The 21731-nt window shown below is 48.1% G+C and overlaps 1 protein-coding gene across 1 annotated transcript in view; it reads left to right on the top strand.

Annotated features, from left to right (window-relative positions):
- The window catches only part of CFAP221 (cilia and flagella associated protein 221), a 62248-nt gene that overhangs the window by 7033 nt on the left and 33484 nt on the right, over positions 1-21731 (top strand). The window contains exons 5-9 of the mRNA XM_032965451.2: positions 807-907; positions 15382-15485; positions 17610-17769; positions 18829-18946; positions 21301-21430. Coding sequence (XP_032821342.2) covers positions 807-907; positions 15382-15485; positions 17610-17769; positions 18829-18946; positions 21301-21430 — 613 coding nt within the window. The remainder of the gene's footprint in view (positions 1-806; positions 908-15381; positions 15486-17609; positions 17770-18828; positions 18947-21300; positions 21431-21731) is intronic.

The following is a 21731-nucleotide window of genomic DNA, read 5'->3' as shown; positions in this document are numbered from 1 at the left end:
CGTGTGGGTCGTGGGGGGTTTCTCTGACCCTACTTTGTCACTCTGGGTTGGTAGTGAGGGCGTTGAGCATAGAAGTGGGATTAAGACAGCATAACACAACAATGGGTTATGCTCAACTGCCCTTGACTGCCCACCACGTTGCCCTATAGCTGTCTATAGGTTGTCTATCCAAGCCCTTGTCCAGGATCAAACCTGCTTAGCTTCTGAGATCTAACAAGATTCGGTGAATTATGGGTGATTTGGTCACAGGTAACACAAGCTAATAAAGATACCTTATTTTTCCAATATTTTGCAAGGGAGAGATCATTGAGTGGCATTGCTTGGAAATACATATTTTATAAATAAAACGTGTTTTGTGATTTTCTTATTTCGCTTTTGAGATGACATTGGTACGAAATGTCTGACTTTAGTCAGCAATGTTACGTGGGTGAGTGAATACTGTGCACGATACAAGTTGATATTATCGTTACAAATTCTCCAAATAAATAATTATCAAGTGGGGGTGAATATACAACAATCAATCCCGTGCTTATTAACTTAATGCAGAGTACACTAACAATAGACTTTTAGGTTACTGTCGAAGGGACTAAGCAATAGGTTCCTGTTCAGTCATTATACGTGGGCTCTGTATATTGCTTGTAAATCATTGCTGGGTTTGTGTGGTTACATATTGTGTCATGTAACGATGATTTGACTCTCCTGAAGTGTGGTGTCAGGTGTGGTGAGTGTGTCTGCCACATTTTGTGGCCTTCCATTTGTTCCGCGTGTTGCATCCCATCACTCCCCCGCCCCGCGCCCCCCCAAAGGGTGACGAGACGCTCCTGGTCCCCATCCACGGCTACCCGGTCGTCAACGTTCCTGACCTCCCCTCCTTCCTCAATATCCCAGACACCGCCCTCGGAGAGAGGTAAATCACGTGCCGCCGCACCCCAATTCCGGGCAAAACACGTGCAATGCAGCTGCGACGCGGGGGATGCATTTTAAAGCCCGGGGTCGCATCCTCATGATTTCATACATTACAGAAAAAGCAATCGGCAAAAAACATGAGCTTTTTCATGATTAAATTTAATCCGTAATTGTCAGCCCAGCTGCTTGGATGAATGGGTTGGGGATAGAGAGATGGAGATGCAGGGGGAGGGGTGGCGGCAGCAGCGGCGATGGTGGCGGCGGAAGGGGGTATGGGGTAGGTGGGTGTTCAAGCGGGTGACTCTTGGGGTGCGAGCGCGGGTAGTCGCGCGGGGCCCGGTGGGGGAGGGCAAGGGTGGCGGCACCCAGGTAATTAAGCTGGCAGAATCGCGTCGTGAGCAGCGTCTGCAGCGGGGACGCAAGTGGCGCGCACGAAGCCCCGGTCTCGCGGGCAGGTGCCGCGCACCGATAAGCGCCCTCATTTCCCCGTCGTGTGCCGAGCTCGCCGGTGGGCGGCTGCTGCCACCCCCTCCACCCCGGCTTAGTGATGCGCTGCGGTTGCCACCTGTGCTTGTTTTCCCAGAACGTCCTCTTCTTGAGATTACTGTCCTGGGGTTTTTGTTATTGTTTACGCCTTGTCAAGACATTGGAGGATGCTATTTCTTATTTATTTGCCAAGCCAATACATGTACGGGTAGTTTTCATGTTTTCTGGCATTGCGAGATATTCTTCTTCGGTACCGGCAGGGTGGCTCAGAGATATAATGAGCGCCTTCGCAATCGGAAGGTTGCATGTTCAAATCCTGGATGGGGTTCGCTCAGCCCATCGTTCCTCGAGGGTCATTAAAATGGGTACACCTTTGTGGGGAAGTCAACGGATGGCTGTCCTATGGATAGACTCTCTCCCATCATATGAATGCGGAATTTCCACCACTGAGGGGCGGGCTGCAAACCGTTGAAGCTCACCACCTCATTGCTCAACCCTACATGGTGCCCAAGAGTGCATCCCCACAGTCGCTATGGCACAGCGCTCCTTTACAGGGGGTATTTCTTTTACAGATTTCCCACCCACCCTACCAGAAATGCACAAGCACCCGCAAGTCGTGACTGTTGGAGCCATTAGGACGGTGATGTAAGCGCAATTCCAAACTGGAGGTATTTTAGTAAATTGTCCGCCGCACGTATCGGTTGGTGTTGGCAAGGCTCTGACGCATGGTAACAAATGCCATTACTCTGCAACTCCCCTGCAGGGCATATTCCGTCTGTTTATGTGCCTGCCGGTCGCGGCGGGGCCCTGCGGACAGGCACTGCATAATGCCAAACGTGTCTCGCGGCTTTTTGCTTCCGCGTAAATTGAGGGAGAAATTAGACCATTTAGATATAACCTTGGTCCCAAAAACCTCCCCCGCCCCCCACCCCCAGCGGGGAAACGAGAATTTCACGTACATGTAGCTCTTCTCCTCATCCCGTGAATGCACGCAAAATGAGAAGAAAAGGTCAACAGAGGCTGCGACAGCCTAATAATAGGATTAACGTGCCTATTGTGGCTTCATTGCCATCACCCCCGGAGACGTTTCAGACAGGCCTGTTTTGAAATGGAAATACATGCGTTTGAAAGTAATGCAGTGTAGTGACCTATAGCATGCAGATGTGACTGTTGCTAGGCTTTGTGCTTCCCTGCGGAGGGATCGATGGTAGGCCCTGGGATTAAAGGCAAGGAAGGCATCCTGCCTGTCTCCTTGTCGTTCCTGCTGTGCACGCCGCCAGGAGCCTTGTGTCGGTGCTGCCCCGAAGTCACGCCGGATGGGCCTCTGCACACGAGACAAAATGCGACACCGGTTAGATTTGTGTCGCCTCTAAGACCACATTCACTTTTTTACGAGACGGCTGAAGCACACATCCCCTTGACAATGTACCCCATTGTTGGCGACGTAAAGATATGCACTTTTCAGAAAGACCGTTAATCGATTAAGATGAGAATCTGCAACCCCCACCCCCCACTCCACTACGTGACTGCATCTCTAGACAAATATGAGAGATATGGGTTTTATGGGTGCAAGGGGATTTTGTGTGGGTTCTTTTCAGAGGACAGTGATGGATGGGAGGCTACAGAACAGACAGGGAAAATAAAGCAATTCATAGAGAGAGGGACGGTAAAGGAGGAGAACAGGAATGCCTTAAGCCTGGGCCTAAACAGCGCAAGTGGCATGGAGTTTCAGCTGGAGGTGCAGCAGTGGAGAAGGAACAAACTGACACTGAGCAGAGGTCAACTGGGGGGGGGGGGGTATTTACAAGTACAATCGGTTGATTTTGTGGAGGGGGAATAGAGTTGCGAGAGAGGCAAGGAGGAGCGAGTCAATGGAGGATCTTGATAATGGTGAGGGCCTTGTCATCTACTATACACAGAGATGCGGAGACAGAGACATACAGTGAGGAACAGGATAGCCTGGAGTATGAGGTGGTGAGGAAATGGCAGTCAGTACAGTCATGTATTTTTTTTAATCTATCTGTGCAGAGTTTTGAGTGTTAACTCCTTATTTCTGTGTTTTCTCTGGGTATTCTGATAACTCTCAGATACTCAACACTCATTAATGGTATTGGCTAAACCTCACTACACAGCATCCTCCTGAAAAAGTATTCAGACTCAGTGAGGCTTTCCTGGATAAAAAAAGCATTATTATTAGACATAGAGAACAGAAAGACACGCAAATTGACATAGACTATGAGAGATAGAAAGAGACGACAAGTCCTTGGATGACCTTGAAGATATTTTAAGGGTGATATTTTAATTTATCAAGGACTGCATGAAGAGTTAATGCAGTGACCTGACAATTGCGGTGATGTGGTATCGTTTACATTTGTGAGTGAGGAGTCCAGATAGGGCTCCAAAAGATGAAGCCTTTATCAAACAAAGCAAACCAAGGTGATCTTTATTATAACCCTTTACTTTATTTGTGCTGAAGAGTGTCATTTGAAGAAGAAAAAAAACGAATCTCAAAACACACGCAGGAGCTTTCATTGTATTAACATGTGCTCTGGAATGGCATTAGCTCTCCAAGAAAGATGCATTGGTGTCAACCCTCTAATTCGTCATCTGTGTCGGCCCTGTAATCAAACCCTGCGCTCGCGGTGTCATTGTGGACTCAATGGGAATGGATGTCAGAGGAAGCCAGTGTCCCTCGTGTGCGTAGGCCGTGTCTGATGAGAGCTCATTGTGCCAGTGAGCCGCTGTGAATATCCGAGAACACGGAAGCACACGGTCATTGAGATGAATCCATAGGTTAATGCGTCACATCGCCGGCACTATGGAGGGTATGAGACTGATGGAAATAAAATTAACCTTGATTTTATACATTGCAGGGGTGCTCTTCATCAGCTCAATGGTACTGGGCACGACCAAAGGCAAGGGCCATGTTTAGCGAATGCAATCATTTCTGAGTATGTGCATGGTAATTACGGCCATGTTTCCATAACAATTAGAAATCAGAGTAAGTGAGCCATGCTGGGCTGTCCTAGGAATGGCCCAGGGCTTCAAGGACCAGCCAGCTGCATACCCCTCTGCCAGAGGTAAGGCTATATGTATGAAAAGTTCTATATACAGTGAGAGAAAAAAGTATTTGATCCCCTGCTGATTTTGTACGTTTGCCCACTGACAAAGAAATGATCAGTCTATCATTTTAATGGTAGGTTTATTTGAACAGTGAGAGACAGAATAACAACAACAAAATCCAGAAAAACGCGTGTCAAAAATGTTATAAATTGATTTGCATTTTAATGAGGGAAATAAGTATTTGACCCCCTCTCAATCAGAAAGATTTCTAGCTCCCAGGTGTCTTTTATACAGGTAACGAGCTGAGATTAGGAGCACACTCTTAAAGGGAGTGCTCCTAATCTCAGCTTGTTACCTGTATAAAAGACACCTGTCCACAGAAGCAATCAATCAATCAGATTCCAAACTCTCCACCATGGCTAAGACCAAAGAGCTCTTCAAAGATGTCAGGGAAAAGATTGTAGACCTACACAAGGCTGGAATGGGCTACAAGACCATTGCCAAGCAGCTTGGTGAGAAGGTGACAACAGTTGGTGCGATTATTCGCAAATGGAAGAAACACAAAAGAACTGTCAATCTCTCTCGGCCTGGGGCTCCATGCAAGATCTCACCTCGTGGAGTTGCAATGATCATGAGAACGGTGAGGAATCAGCCCAGAACTACACGGGAGGATCTTGTCAATGATCTCAAGGCAGCTGGAACCACAGTCACCAAGAAAACAATTGGTAACACACTATGCCGTGAAGGACTGAAATCTTGCAGCGCCCACAAGGTCCCCCTGCTCAAGAAAGCACATATACATGCCCGTCTGAAGTTTGCCAATGAACATCTGAATGATTCAGAGGACAACTGGGTGAAAGTGTTGTGGTCAGATGAGACCAAAATGGAGCTCTTTGGCATCAACTCAACTCGCCGTGTTTGGAAGAGGAGGAATGCTGCCTATGACCCCAAGAACACCATCCCCACCGTCAAACATGGAGGTGGAAACATTATGCTTTGGGGGTGTTTTTCTGCTAAGGGGACAGGACAACTTCACCGCATCAAAGGGACGATGGACGGGGCCATGTACCGTCAAATCTTGGGTGAGAACCTCCTTCCCTCAGCCAGGGCATTGAAAATGGGTTGTGGATGGGTATTCCAGCATGACAATGACCCAAAACACACGGCCAAGGCAACAAAGGAGTGGCTCAAGAAGAAGCACATTAAGGTCCTGGAGTGGCCTAGCCAGTCTCCAGACCTTAATCCCATAGATAATCTGTGGAGGGAGCTGAAGGTTCGAGTTGCCAAACGTCAGCCTCGAAACCTTAATGACTTGGAGAAGATCTGCAAAGAGGAGTGGGACAAAATCCCTCCTGAGATGTGTGCCAACCTGGTGGCCAACTACAAGAAACGTCTGACCTCTGTGATTGCCAACAAGGGTTTTGCCACCAAGTACTAAGTCATGTTTTGCAGAGGGGTCAAATACTTATTTCCCCCATTAAAATGCAAATCAATTTATAACATTTTTGACATGCGTTTTTCTGGATTTTTTTGTTCTTATTCTGTCTCTCACTGTTCAAATAAACCTACCATTTAAATTATAGACTGATAATTTTTTTGTCAGTGGGCAAACGTACAAAATCAGCAGGGGACCAAATACTTTTTTTCCCTCACTGTGCATCATGGGATCTCCTTTGCCAGTAGGAGATCCCATGATGAGACGAGGCTCAAAAGAAAGCTGTCTCTAATATATATATGCATTGTCAAGGACAATGCATATATATATTATCAGAGTATGTTTTTTTGCATTCTTTTTTTCCCCTCACTGTATATACATACAAGGTTTAATGTCAGATGGCCAGGTTATGCAGAGGTCAGAACACTGAGCTGGCACCACTGAAAACCTGCATTTAGATTCAGGCAGAATTGATGTGATGGTCTCCGTCCAGTCACATTTTGTTCGGTACTTTTGCTAAATTCCAGCTCTGAGAATTTAGAATATTAGTTTGACTGTCATGAGGAAGGAGAAAACTCCCCACTCACTGTGAGGACCAGAGGTCACTTGAAGGGATCTCAGAGGTAGCTCTGTGATATCCGCTTCCTTGGGACGTTCTCTAACACAAAGTGAGATTGCACTTCTCTGCAAGAAATGACGTGACACATGTCATGAGACGAATATAGACATCTAATTTTTTTGAAACTGCTTTTACGTATTCTTGGGTTATCTTACACTTTTCTCAGCTGAAATCTATCATTTTTAAAATGTAACCCTGTTTTTTTTTAAACAATAGCACAGTCCCTATAGTTTAAATGCACGAGGGATGCCACTGATGGCTTAAAACTAAGGGTCTTCTTAAACAAATCTGCAAATTATCTAAAGGCCCACTTAAGTCTTCTAACTCCCATGGCCTCCGAAATGTAGCCTTAATCCTGCTATAAATTCCATTTTCTAAAACGTTCTTTGGTAAAAAGTATTTCGGCTTTGCTGCTCCACGTTCCTGGAATCGCCTTGCTTTCACTCCGCCTCTTTACTTCCCTATGAAACCAAAAAATTACAAAGTAGAAGTTTCAGTACCTAAATAAAGTGTAACCTACGCATTGCGAATCACAATAATACATATACACCGCCTTTGCCAATCGACTACCAGATGAGGGCCTCCCCACACTGTGTTGGACGTGGATTGACCATACTTCACCGTGCTTGTGTCTGTGCTGGTTGGAGAAAGGGAGTCCCAGCACCGGTTCAGACGTCACTCACCGCTGATCATGCCCCCCCCCCCCGACTGGGATTGAACTCGGCCCTGTGGATTTAGGGTGCAGCGCACTTAGCACCGCACGTGCCGGATTTCACAGTGATCGCATTCCTCATTTGACACGCTATATTTGACCCATGCATTGTATTTCCTGCATTTTTACATGTGCGATGTGTGTAAGTTAATTGCAAGACAGTAAATATCGATTGGCTCGTACATCTGAGAGTTCCTTATGAATGTTTAATGGCCACTGGCGGCAAGGACGTGATGTTGTGTGGCCTGTGGGGTCTGGGGGAGGTGGGGTGGCTCGGCATGGTGAGAAACAGGGGAAAGTGTGTGGTTGGCCTGGTCGATTGCAGCCAGTGTGGTTAGTGCAGTCAGTGCAGTCGTGGTGGTGTATCTACGGCCCTGCAAGCTCATCGATTGCTTGTCTTTGTGAACGCAAACGATGGCTTAAACCGTGAGTGATGGCCCTTTTCCTCCAATCGTGGAGTTCGTAAAACAATCCAAATGATTCATAATGAAGGTTTTTGGGTTAGATCGCGTTATTTATAAATGTGTCGTAACCCTCCACCACCCGACACGGCCAATCAGCAAAAAAGTGTCACGTTGACAAAAGACAGATAGTTCACTACTTTAGCCCACCGGTGTGTTGAAGAGTGAATCCACAACATTTACAGTTTGAGTACGACGTTTCGCTGATAATTACATCCAGCATCATCGGGCAATTCGCCAGAATGGTAAAGCCCTCGCTTGCTCCCGGTCTTAAATAGAGCAGCAGGATGACGTCATAGTTTAACTCATTTCAGGTGCAGTGATTTGAGGCGGAGGGGGGGGTACAATACCCCCCCCCACGTCACCCTGCTGCTCTATTTAAGACCGGGAGCAAGCGAGGGCTTTACCATTCTGGCGAATTGCCCGATGATGCTGGATGTAATTACCAGCGAAACGTCGTACTCAAACTGTAAATGTTGTGGATTCACTCTTCAACACACCGGTGGGCTAAAGTAGTGAACTATTTGTCTTTTGTCAACGTGCTGATTGGCCGTGTCGGGTGGTGGAGGGTTACGACACGTAAATAACGCGATCTAACCCAAAAACCTTTATCATGAATAATATTGGTCGCGAAAGCCTACTAAGTGTTAAACTGACTATCCAAATGCCACGCTATGAACATTAGACAATTAACAGTGCACACATTTGTAAAGGAGAGCCGACGCAAGGTTGCAAGGGGTTCGTCTTTTATTCCTTTTCTCCCATCCACACCTGTCCCAATCTCGTTCCCGCTAACCAACCCCTCTTCCCACCCGTCCTCTCCCTTATATCCCCTCGCTTGCTCTTCCCCTTTCTCCTGTCACCGTCCCACTCCCCCTCCTATTGGTGGGAATCCTCCCCCTGACACCCCTACACATTCATCAATTGCAGTTGATTAATAAGACATACTGATGAGTGAGATGAGAGCTTAACTAACGATAGAGATGAGAGGGCTATAGACCGGAGATACAGATGAGTGACGTGAACGCGAGATAAAACGAGACGCATGAGGGCAACGGATATGCGATCACACGTGCAGGCGTTATGACGTCACATTGCGGCGTGACGTCATAACGTCCGTAAATTAAGAGTCGGTGTATCCAATAGCGAGTGCTGCTGGTGGCAAGATTCGGAAGAAGATAAAGCCATCCGATTAACAGGATCTCCTTCACCTAACAGGGATGCACCTTGTCAGTTTTAATGTAAACAAAAATAGAAAACCCCAGATCCACACAATCTCCAAGAAATGCTGCAGAATGTCAACGAGCATTCTGTGTGGTCATTCACATTGTGTTTAGTCATTCACAATTGTGTAGTCATTCATATTGTGTATGTAGCCATTGACAATTGTGTGTAGCCATTGACAATTGTGTGTGTAGTCATTCACAATTGTGTACGTAGTCATTCGCACTGTGTGCGTGTAATCCTTCACAATTTTCTGGGTAATCGTGAACACCGCGTGTGAATTCATTCACATTCCCTGTGTGGTCATTCCAATTCAGTGTGCGGTCATTCAGGCCTTGTGTCGTCACATTCCACGTGTTGTCCTTCATAGAATGACACTGCAGGAAATGAAAAAAAAAGCACAGAATCGCCTTGCAGCCTCGTCAACGCGCACGTGACGTCCTCCGTACGTGACGTCCCCCGCACGTGACGTCCCCCGCACTTGACGTCCCTCGCACGTGACGTCCCTCGCACGTGACGTCCCCCGCCGCACGTGACGTCCCCCCCCGCACGTGACGTCCCCCCCCCCCGTACGTGACGTCCCCCGCACGTGACGTCCCCCGCACGTGACGTCCGCCGCACGTGCGGGGGACGTCAAAATGAAATGGCTGCTCAAGGGCTGCTGCTGCTCGTGTGAAAATGAGACGGGCCCATCTGATGCGTGACGCCCCGCGCTGTGGGAGTGATGCCGACCTCCCTCGATTGAATGAATGATTATAAAAGTTTCCAGAAAGATTGGATACAATTCCCGAGGCTCGGGCCCTACGTTGTTTTTTTTATATTCCCTCAATGTATGATTTAAATATTCCCACACTGCGAGTAGGATCAGAAAGTGGACTTATAAAAAGAGCAATAGTGAAACAAAAATACGTTGGTTGCTTGTGTCTTTTCGTGGAAATGCAATGCTGCTGTGCCATGGACTAGTAATTTTGCAATCATTGCTGGCTCCTTAGCAATTGATCTACTCTCACCAGTTGGAGCTCACTTTGCCGACCATGGGCAAATCATGATGATGGAGTCAACTGAATTGACTACGCAGGAGTTAAACTCATACTCTCGAGCTGAGAAGCACTGCATTTGTACCAATTAAGCTGCACCTCAGCTGTATAGAGTGACACGATCAAGAGGTCATCAGAGCCCGTGCCTTTGATGTTGCCGTGCCTTGCTATTGATTCTTCCTTTTGTCGGATAAGGATAATAATTTCAGTTTGTAACTCGCCGCCCCACAGTATTAGCTCACTCTCGAAGAGAGAGGCTTCTCAGAGGTGCGAGATGTTACTACAGACGAGTGCAAAGGCAGCAGGCACATGGGGATCTGACACCGACATGTGTCCGAGCTCTGTGGTTGTCTATATATTAAGATGTTATTAGCCAATTAATGAGTCTTCACGTGTGGGAGGAAACCCGGGAGCACCCAGAGAAAACGCATGCATGCGAGGGGGTAACACTCTATCCCATGTCGGTGGAACAGGTGGAGTCCACCTTTTTCTGTACCGCCCTCTCCTGGCAAGCAAGGGTAGATGGCACCTCAACATTCGTGCGATGGTGCACCAACCCTCGTTGCCTCTACAGCGCTGGATTACAGGCCACGTGCAGCAGAGCCATCACCGCCCGGCTTTATACAACATCGTGGATGTTAATACAGTATCTCACCATCTGGCTTTAGGTTTTTAGTACGTCCGATTAGTATGGTTGGCTGCACACGGCGCGAAAAAAAAATAAGTTCTACATACATTAATGATTGGGATGGGTGACGACCGCTCACAAAAAAAACTGAGCGCTATAGGCTGCAAGGCTGTGGCACGAGCAGCAGAGGGCAGTGTAGTTACATCCATTGTTGTACGGTACCGTCTACGCTCCCGCGCGTCTTTCTCGCTGTATTACCCAAACCGCACAGACCAGCGTGGTGACATTTAATCAAACAGCCTCCTCCTCCCCCGTCCCCATCCTCATTATCCGTCTGCTCCTGAACAAACACGATCACATGCTCGCTTGCAGTCTCCAGGACAAAGTCAGAACCCTGGCTGATATTCACGTTTAGCTGTTTGTTGCTTTGAGATAATCCCACACTGCTTCTCCCATTAAATGTCCGGGCTGTCTGAATTATTTTTGTTAGAATAGTATTAGATTCGATTGTTTCGGTAAACAAACCTGTTTGTCTTGGTGTATGTCTCTCTCTCTGCATGTGTGTCTGCCTATGCTGTTCCCGTGTCTGTGTTTTATCATTCATTCTTACCTGATGGTGGTTGCTTGTGTTGCAACCGAAACGTCGTATTATATTAATATTTGATTTGATTTTCTACGTGACTTTACCGAAAGAACCAAAGTAGAATAGTATTCACGAACAAACAAAAAAACTCTGATAAACACCTTTCCTGCAATGTTCAGTAAAAAGGCCGTCCATAAATGACGTCACGCACCTTGGTGGGGGGGGAGGGGTCAGATATTTGTGACGATGTGTGACGAGGGGGGGGGGGTTGAGAAATGTGACGTCACATCAAAATGCGCAACTTTAAATATAGACAACACGTTCTACTTAATTAAATAGACTTTTTAATAAATGTATTTTCCTACAACATCAGAGTGCAGCACCACATTAAATACGCACTACAATGACAATAGTTTAAAGCGATTTGAAGCATGTTTTTTTTTTTGGGGGGGCAGAGGTTTTTGACGTCATATTTGAGGGGGGGTGTGACTATTTGTGACGCCGTGTGACAAAGGGGGGGGGGTCAAAAATCGTCCAAAATCGCGTGACGTCATTTATGGACGGCCCCTAAGACCGCTCACCACTGCTGCTGTCTCAGCTATTCCAACGCTGTTTCGAACCCACTGTAGCGTTGACGGCAACAACAACAAAAACCTCCAACATATTCGTCAATGACCCTGTGGCTTTAAGAGGATGAATCTATGATAGGCGACTTTTTCGGCAGTGGCCCTTCTGCATAGCCCATCCGCACACGGCACATTCTCGTGCTATGAAGAAGGGCTGCTGCTTGACACGTGGGTATCTGAAGCGCAGTCGACCGAGGCAGCCCACTGCGTGAGGAGACCCTACGCGGTTTGAGCGAAAGCTCTTCTTATCAGATGTCAGAGGCTCTTTGTCAGGGGCGACTCGGCCGGCTTAACGTTGGTGTTAAATTGAGTCATGAAGAGTCTCAGGCCATCGGTGAGTAGCTTTATCGGTCATAATTCGATCAGTACGATGGCACGTATACCTTTGAAAACGCGATAAACTTCTCGGGTGTTGGAGGATTCAATTACAATAATTTGGGCATAAAACTGCGACGTGGCCTAACACACACAAAAAGGAAATTGGACCTCTAATTGAATTTGTTTGTTCAGGAACGCCTCCCTCAGTCTCCCCCGACTCTTATTAACAAGGGCTCTGCACTGGGGTCCTTTATCAGTTCAGTTGTACGGAGTATGTTACGGAATATGAATCCCTGCAGTCACGAAAGCTTTAAATCGAAATTTATGTTACGTGTCTCAAGAAATGGAGAACACAGTCGCCAGAAATTGTATTCGGGCAAAACAAATTGATAGTTTCAGTGCTGAAAATGCTGCGCCACTGCGCCCCACATCTAACTAACAACGATGAAGATCCCCAGTTTTAGCCGTGACAGAGTTTTGGGGCAAGTGCTGTTCGCGAGCGCCTTTGAATGTCGGCATGGCACACACGTGGGTGTGGGTGGCCAGCACCATGCCCTTGCCTCCCCAGTGGTGATGTTTGAACATCACACCAGATACTATTTGAGGCCGAGTCGATCTAGGGGAGGCCCAGGACTGGTTCAGATAATTGCGACTAGGTATTGGCCGTGTGCGGGAATCGGAGTGGGGACGCCGGGTCCGTGCCGCCGTGCGTTAACCACGACGCTAGCGCTCCCCATATCTAACAACCCACACACACACGTGCAGGGGGCAATGCCCTTGTGTGTATGTCGAGTGCACGCGTGATGGTTTCGTCGTCGTTGCGCGCCGTGCGTAGGGCGACGATACGAGGCCCGCCAGCGGCGGCCGACGGCAGCGGTCTCCTCCGGAGGTCGGGCTGATCGATCGGCGATCGCCCCGCGCGGCACGGCTCAGCGCCGCCATGCGCCTGCTGCTGTGGCGTGGCCCCCCTCCGCCCGTCCCCCGCCCTCATTTGCGTCCCTAAACAGGCACGGCCAGTAAACCAAATCCCATCTTAATTGCACACGTTCATCATTGCCGAGTAACCTTCCACGCCTTGTGAAAAAATTGGCGTTCGTGTTGTCGTGCACTGGCGGTGTGCTCGCTGTTATTTCGTATTAGGTGACGGATGGGGTCTTGGTCCTCGTAGCAATTGCAATTAGGGCCTGGTTCATGACCCCTGCTACGGGGTCGTCTGTTTTGTCCCACGCGCCACAGTCAATGTGGCCCGTTCCCTTTGCTCGTGACTGTCCCGAGTTTGGTCCGTGCAAGTGACATACAAGTGTGTCTGAAGAATGTGCCTTTTTCAATCGGTGCGTATTATTAGTTGTCACAAGTGGATCAGAAACACGATGAAGAAAATTTAACTGAAGCTGAAAAGTGGCACAAAAGCTTGGAGAAATGCATATTTTGGATCCTCTTCTTGCGTATGTCTTTGTGGATATCAACTTACGTGTCTACATCAAAGTTTCAACACCACACGACAGCTTCAGGTGAGGCTGAATTAATTGCTTCTATACCTCCGTTGAATTTCTGAAGTTTGCAGTGGATGATGAGCAACTAGCTGCACGTTTGTAACCACACTTCAGAGACAGAAAGAGCAACATGTGGATTTTTGAACATATTGCAGGTTGGAGACATCACGTTAGCTGCCAATAAAATTAAGTGGGCTTGGGCAGGACATGTTGCCAGAAGGGACGGTGGCCGGTGGTCAAGACTGGTGACAGAGTGGCAGCCAAGAAATGAGATGCGTCGCTGGGAGGGCATGCACCGTAAATAATGGAGCGATGAAATCGGCTCACCTGCAGGTGATAGGCGGTTTGTTGTGCAGCGGTCAGCACCCCGCGCTACAAACCTGACCACCCGAGTTCGATTCCCGCTCTCGGCCAACACCAGCGACGATAGTCTGAACTGGTCCTGGGCCTCCCATTGATCGACTCGGCCTCAAATGAGTGCCTGGTGCGGCGTGTAAACATCGCCACGAGGAAAATAAAGGTCGTGGTGCTGGCCACCCACCCCCCTCGTGTGCTGTGCCGGCTCTCGTAGGTGCTCACTAACAGCACTTGCCCCAACAGTCTGTTGAGGCTATACAGGAGGGGATCTTTATCTTTATTGTATCGAGAGATGGTGATGACTTGCTGTGACCATCCATCAGTGGATAAATTGGTCTGAGCCGATGACAGTAATAGGGCCAGATTCACATTTGCGCAAAACAGCCGAAACACGTCGCCCTTGGTGAATCACCGCATTGCCGATTGATGGAAACGCAAATTAACGTTTACACGTAAAAGTATCTAGACTAAATTGAGCATTTGTCAATATGAGATTCTGGTCCACGCTGTTGAGTACAGGCATTCTAAATCATAAAACCCTGTTACCTGCACTCACATAACCTATTGTAGATGTATTCATAAACACGCGAGTCTGAATAATTGTAATATTCTGTAAATGCATGAGACATTAGTCTTCATCTTTCTGTTATAGCCACAGATGCTGCTTTGCTTTGATAAACATTGTTAGTGTTCTCCCCGTGTCAATGAGTTCGTAGCCCTGCTGTATTTTTAAACAAAGCCAACAGGCTAATTATTGCCGTACCCGCTATATATTATATTCGTCAATCCAAGGATACTTTTAAATGTTTTCACAAGAAAAAAATCACGGCAACGTTTCGCACAGCTTAATCATATTAATGCCCACGTTCAAAAATGTTTTTGTCCAAGATTGACAATATAATACTTTTGTAAAATAAAAAAGCATTGTTACGTACATCGTACCAGTGTGATTAGCACATGTGCGTTTAAGCACATGGGTGTAAGCGTGCATGCCTAATGTGTGCGTCTATTTGTATGTGCTTTTGCGTGTCTGCCGGCGTCTATTTCTTAGTGCGCTAATGAACAAATCACCCGTAATGTATTTCATCTCTTCAGATCTCGGAAGCTAAGCCTGGGCATTGCTTGAATGGGTTACTGCCCCATGTATTTCTGTCTGTTTTGCTGTGTATGTTGTGCTCCTACGTTTCCGTGTTGTGTCTTATCCTTTTTATGTCGCACCGCTGCGTTGTGTTCCTGTGTTGTGTGATATCCCCGCGTATTGTGTTTTGTCGTGTCACTGCGCGTGTATCTTACGCACGGGGAAGTGTTGCGTCATGTCCGTGCTCGTGCGTCCCCCGCACATGCGGTGTTGCCGTGTTTCCTTCCCTTCGTCGCTGCGTGCTTTGTGTCGCCATGCTTCATTGCGTCGCCGTGCGTGCGTTGTGTCTCAACAGCCGTGAAGTTGCCATTCCCCTGCGCTGCAGCTGCCCCATCGATTTTGAGTTCCAGGTGTCCATCACGCAGCCCAACCCGGCGATCACGGTCACGCCCAGCTCAGGTGACTAACTCTTTCCCGCGTACGGAAGCTCGCCAATGGGGTGTGGTGCAGCCTTTCACAGTGACTTTGGGCAGGTCCTTTACAGCGGCCGTACTCAGACGCTGTGTGTCTTTACCCTGCTCCAGTTGTCTCACCCGGCCCCACGTGTCTCACCCAGGCCCCGTGTGTGTCTCACCCAGGCCCCGCGTATCTCACCCTGCGTGTATCCCCTTCTCTAGGAACGGCACTGGGGCCCATACCCACCAATAGGCTTAAGGTCTCCGTGTGCATGTACTAGACACAGTCCTTTTGCAAATCCACTGCTGGATGAGGGCGTCCCCATGCTATAGGGTCATTTGTGTTAATTGGACACAATTAACCGTGCTGGTCAGTGAGGCTTGGTAATGCAGCAGCAACAGCAGCCTACAACATCTGCTTTATACGTGGTGATTACCCATCCAAGCACTCTCCATGCTCACATCTGTTTAGCCTCTTGAGATTTGAGCAGATTTATCGAATTCCGGGTCATTTGGCGATAAACAAAGGTCCAAATGTCCAAAATATAAATAGGAGTCTGTGGTCTTATTAACGTTTGTTCTCTATCCCTCTCCTCTGACTACTCGTACCGCCCACACTTTTGCCTACTGACCACACCGGGGAGCAGGGCACGCCTTTGCCTGGCAAACATGTAGGCCGGAATGGGTGGACGGTGGCCTAAAAGCTGCCATAAATAAAAGGCGCTTGTAGATACGCGCCTTGACTGGATGTCCTGGGCTGTCTATCATGAGTTGAAAGTTTCGTTAATGGGGGGGGGGGGGGGGGGGGAATAGACCATTTTTAAATCAAGGTCAGGCTATTTTTGCACTCCGGTAATGTTGCTGTGACATCACTCCCACAGTTTATAATGCAGCATTAACTGGACTTCTGTATTGAAGCACTCGGCTGTGATTTTAAAGTGTATTTGTTCATTAACCAAGCTTTAAAATCACTTGGGACAGCCTCGGACACGCGGACTACATTTTAAGTGTTTTTTTTGCATTGTATCTTTCCTTAAATGAAGCTTAATGTAAGTGTAGGTTAGGTTAGGCTGCATTCAGAGGTCTTTTGTCACCATGTGTACGGGTGCACCCTTGTTGCAAGCCCTCCAGCCTTGGTTGCACCCACAGAACGTTTCAAGAGATTGGCTTGACACGAGCTGCCCGGTGCAAACCGTGAGTGGAGGTTTGGTCCCAAAGCCTCTCGGGTCCCAGATGTTCCTGCTTTCTTCACAATGAATCTACACCAGATGACCAAACATATTTATTGAATGATTTTGGGTCAGGTCGCTTAACAATCGGGCCACATTTAGGTCGTGCAACCAACCTCCACCTGACAGCCATAATAATTTGGTTAGATCAGCATGTGGCCTAACATTAAATCTATTATGATTCATATTATCGGCTGCAACAAACTACTATTTGTTAAGTTGTTATTGACTGTTGAGCGGCCATAGTACCCGCTGTGTTGGTGGCCATTGGAAGAGGTCACTGGTTTGGCTGTGCTTGGCAACCGACAAGAGCCTCAATGTTAAGTTGAAGAACTCATAGTGCCGGCCCAATTGTTCATAATTCTCAGGGTGGCACTTCGCCGAGGTTATTGGTTGGCAAAGCGATTGAGATTCATTGAAGAATGCGGTCCGTGAGATTGGATTGTTAGCTCCCCCCAGACAGGTCCCAGTACCGACGGGGAGCGCAACCAGAATGCCGATCCCAATTCTTTCTCATCGCCGATGCCGCCGTTTATATTCCTGCCACGCTGGTCACGGGCCCTGCTCAGCATGTTCCCTACCGGCCAGGGTTCGCGTGCAGCCGACCTCCAAGCCTGGGGCCAACGGGATGTGGTCAGCGACACACCGGGTCGCACATTGTCGACGAGTGGCCCCTGGCCGGACTCGACGGTGGTCTCGAGGCCCTCCCCCTGCACCGATGATGAAGCGGCAGTTATCCGCCTGGCTCGGCAAGACGAGCGTGCGATAACAATGACAATAATGATAAATCGGAAGAGGTGCTGTGGTGTAACGGCGCTCTGCTTTGCCCGCGTTGAGGAGGGTGCAGCGGCGTCTGACGCGGGACGCGTGTGTTGCGTGTGCGCGCCGTTGCATCGTAGGGTTGATCCCGGCCCACGGGGAGACGCGCTTGGCGGTGCGGTTCTCCCCGCGCGAGTTCTGCACGGCCCGCGCCACGCTCTCACTGCTCGTATCGCAGTTCAACGCCCAGCCGCTCGAGTGCACCGTGACAGGGACGAGCACGCCCGGAACGCACGCGCGGTGAGAGACGCGCGTAATACGTGAAAGATCTGAAAATGTTTCAGAACACGCACACCTTTCGCGAAGCAGATGTATTGTTCAATGGCAAACTCGGAGACACCGAGCCAAGACTCAGTGCACCTGTCTCTTGCTCACCTGCTGGTACCACTGACACGCTCATAAATGTATCGTGACGTATTTCATCACGCACACCTGTATAGTATTTTACTAAGGTTGTCTCTTCCTTTCAAAAGGTTGCATTTGAATGCGTCCGTGGTGTAATGGTTAGCACGCTGGACAAGCAACAACAATTAATAATGCACATACGTTCTGAATCGGACGCATTGTTCGCTTGAGAATTTGGAGGTGTGGAGCCAAAACGCAAAGCGCCTCACATGTCAGCCTGAAGAGGTGAGAGCCTGAAGAAGTGAGCCTTGAGCTGCTGCTAAAAGGTGGATAAAGCTTTGATGCAACGAATGTGCAGTGGGAGAGAGAGCGTTCCAGACGGCTGCTGTTGCCGGTGCAGCTACCCGGAAACACCGCGAAGCCAGGCCGGTGCTGGTTCTGGGTACAATCAGCCGTCTGTTAGATGTGCTCCGTAGGACGCGCCGATTTTCCATGGTCGGTAGAGTGAGAAGGGTGGAGTGGTGTGACCTTGGAAGAGAACTCGGTGTCACAGGATAGCGATGTTGTACTGTACCCATGGCACATTGGGATCTACGGATGAAACGCGCCTTCCAAATGAAAATTATTATAAATGAGTTGGCGCAACGTGTTCAGCGAAGCTATGGAAGCTGCATGAGCACCTAACGCCCAGGACACAGCGCAAGACAGGTCGCTCTGAAGCCGCCGTCGTTTCTTGAGATATTTTTACCCACGTTCCAGTGAGGGTGGCGTTGCAATAATCGAGACATGTGCCGAGAATGCTACAAGCCAGAGTGTTGCCTTTGGCCATGGTGCAGCAGGTAAGAAGAGACAATCGGCAAGTTGGAGGCCCTTCTGCTAAGAGTGGCCTGAGCATGAAATTACATTTACCCTTTCCCGTGCCCCCGGGATGAATGCCGTATCGTGTATGTGTAGTCGTGTGCGGGCAGCCAAGGAGGATCGGAGCAGCAAAGCGGTTCCCAGCCCAACCGCTTCCCAGGGTCCACAGGCACGGAGAACTCGCCGCCTCGGTCAACTCTCCTCCCACCGCAGTGTACGTCATACCACCCCAGCGAACACTCGGGCGCATGTACAAAACAAAGACCTAAAGATCCCCCGTAGAGCCTTTTCCGACTTTTGGGGTAAGTGCCGGGCGCCTACGAAGGCTGGCATGAATCACGTAGATTTATGGGATTTCCAGGCACTTGGGTTCAATTTCACGTGAAAAAATCTTGTTAAAAAAATGAATTTTCTTGACTTCGCAATCGCATGACTCTCCTGAAAATAGTCTTGAGACTCAATGGGGGGTTTTTTTTCTGTACAAAAAAAAACAGGTGACGATATTACCATCGTAAGCAATCGATTCAAGGTCTCATTTCCTCGTCTGAAAAGACTTGGTTATACGTTCTAATAATGCCCTTGCAACAAAAGTGCCATCCTAATGAAGTTGAATAACCTTGCGTGCCACATTTCCATTTGCTGCACAACTCTTACTTGGCAATATGTATTTGTCGGACGACCAAGGACATTGGAGTGCCATGCAGGTTACTTATAAGCAGCGGTATGCTGTTCATATTCTTGGTTCTTTCGGTAAAGTCACATGGATAGAATTTTTTTTTTAAATAAATTGAAAATGATCAAAGCAATAAACCCACGACGTTTCAATCGCAGCACAAGCGGTCTTTATCAGGCGGAGACATTGTCTCGTTGCGTGATTGTGACATTGAGCAGTGCCACTGAGCCTGTTTGTGTGTGTGTGAGACATAACATCAGCAGCTGCTAAAGCGCAGATCTCCCTGTAGCGTTTGTGCATTGGTATACCGTTCCGTTATTACAGGTGTCGAGACGAGAATTTGTATATATTTAGCATCTGACTACCTGAAGCATCTATAGGCGCTCTAGAGGAAAATCTATTTAGGTCAAGTAATGCGGAGGAATACATTGAATGTCATGGAAACTTGCCACAGCGACTCAGAACTGATAGCAGTAAAACATCAAATAAAATGTGTTTTTTTTTACTCGTGTTATTGATCTAGTTGTTTACCTAGGCGAACCTCACTGAGTCTCGTGAGTTTTTCTTGATCAGGAGGGTCCTGCCAGGTTTTTACAGTTGCTGTGTATAATCCCAATTGAGTAATTTACGGATTACTTGTTGACAAATTTTGATCATGGCGCTGCCACACAATGGCCTACTCTCTTGCGAATTACTGAGAGCGAGGACATGGCTCGTAGTATGTTCACGGTTCATAACACCCGAGGTGTTAATCAGGGTGGCCGCTGGATCGGAACAGAGAAACTCCGCAACCTGCAAAGAACTCGCTACCGTTAGACCATGCCACCTCCCCTATGGGTCAGGTTAAAATTCGACGAAATAGTATCATCAAAAAACACTCCTATTTACCATTGAAGGTGAACATGTGAAAAGAAATAGATAGCTTTATGTATTTAGGAAGTAATGTGCATACTACAGAGGGTTGTGAGAATGTGGTCAAGAGACGTATTTTGTTGGCAAAGTGTTGTTTTGATGGGCTGTATAAACAACGTTGCAAGAGTGGAGAGGTTAGCATCACTGTTAAGTGTTTGAGGCTGGAGTCACTTTGGGCCAGAGAACTGGACTTCTTCAAAGCGACTAGAAAATAAGCTGTTGACATGGGTGTATGCGGAGGATGTTAGGAATTTTATAAAAGGATACGATAAATTAGTGGGAGGTTCACTCCAGAAAGTGAAAAGCGAGTAATGCAGATATCAGGAATCAGGAAGAGGAGGTTGCAATGGCCAAAGTATATGTGCGGGAAGGAGGAGGGCAGGTTACCAAGAGAGGCATTGGAGTGGTACCCAAATGCCTACCACCAGTGGAAGACATTAAACCAGATTGTAGCGTAGTAGGCTAATTTAAGAGCAAAATGGCTACAGGTCAGGTACTGACTGCGCAGCAGCTGTGCGAGTTACTAGAAAAGGAGGAAAGCAATGATGGTGTGCGGTGGAATTCATGGAATTGACTTCTTCTTTCGTATGGCAAGATGGAATTAGCAATGTTACCTGTGGATCTCGAGGTCATTTGAGCCTTTCAATATCCTCTGTGGAGGCCTGATGGATGTCGGTGATATTGGTTGTCATGACCTCTTGAGCTTGTCACTTCATACAGCTAAGATATACTTCAACAGCTACACCGGCGGGGCTTCCCTGCATGAGCTCTTGGGTTGAATTAAAAACGAGGGCTTATTCATCTGCAGAAAGAAACAACTTAGTGACAATGTAGTGTAGTAGCATGATCAGCATCTGCCACGAAGACCTCTTGACCTTACTTGCTGTGGAGACTGCGGCTCGCTTAGATGTAGTGGTCCCACGTAGTTCATGCCCTGCCTGCCAGCAGATCAGAGCTGTGTGTGTGTGTGTGAGACGTTGCAGGGATCGATGAGCGGGGTGGTTGCAGGAGGGGCGAGTCTGGGCGTGCCGCCGCGCCTGGACACCGTGTTCGCTGTGAGTCGCATCCTTCGTGAGCAGCCCGACCGATCCCATGCAACAGATCTCCGGGATGGTACGCACCTGACGACCAACCAGTACCAAACCAGCACATATAACATATCCATAATTGTATAGGCTGCCACCTATCACTCATCTACCACTGTTCCAGATCATCACACACCACTCAGACAGTCACCCATCCTACAATCACACACTTAATTTATGATCAAATGGACCAAAATACTTTTCTCGTCGTATAATCACATGCAATATACAGTACACCAGAAGACCAAAACAATACTCGGCCATCACGACCTTGTCAATCACCAATAACACACCACCTAAAACGCATCACTAATCACCGATCGTCAATC

The sequence above is a fragment of the Petromyzon marinus genome, chromosome 34 (assembly GCF_048934315.1).
Source record: "Petromyzon marinus isolate PM22_M1 ecotype Great Lakes invasive population chromosome 34, UKy_Petmar_22M1.pri1.0, whole genome shotgun sequence".
NCBI lineage: Eukaryota > Metazoa > Chordata > Hyperoartia > Petromyzontiformes > Petromyzontidae > Petromyzon > Petromyzon marinus.
The sequence above is the reverse complement of the archived record's forward strand: the minus strand, read 5'-3'. Positions and strand labels throughout refer to the sequence as shown.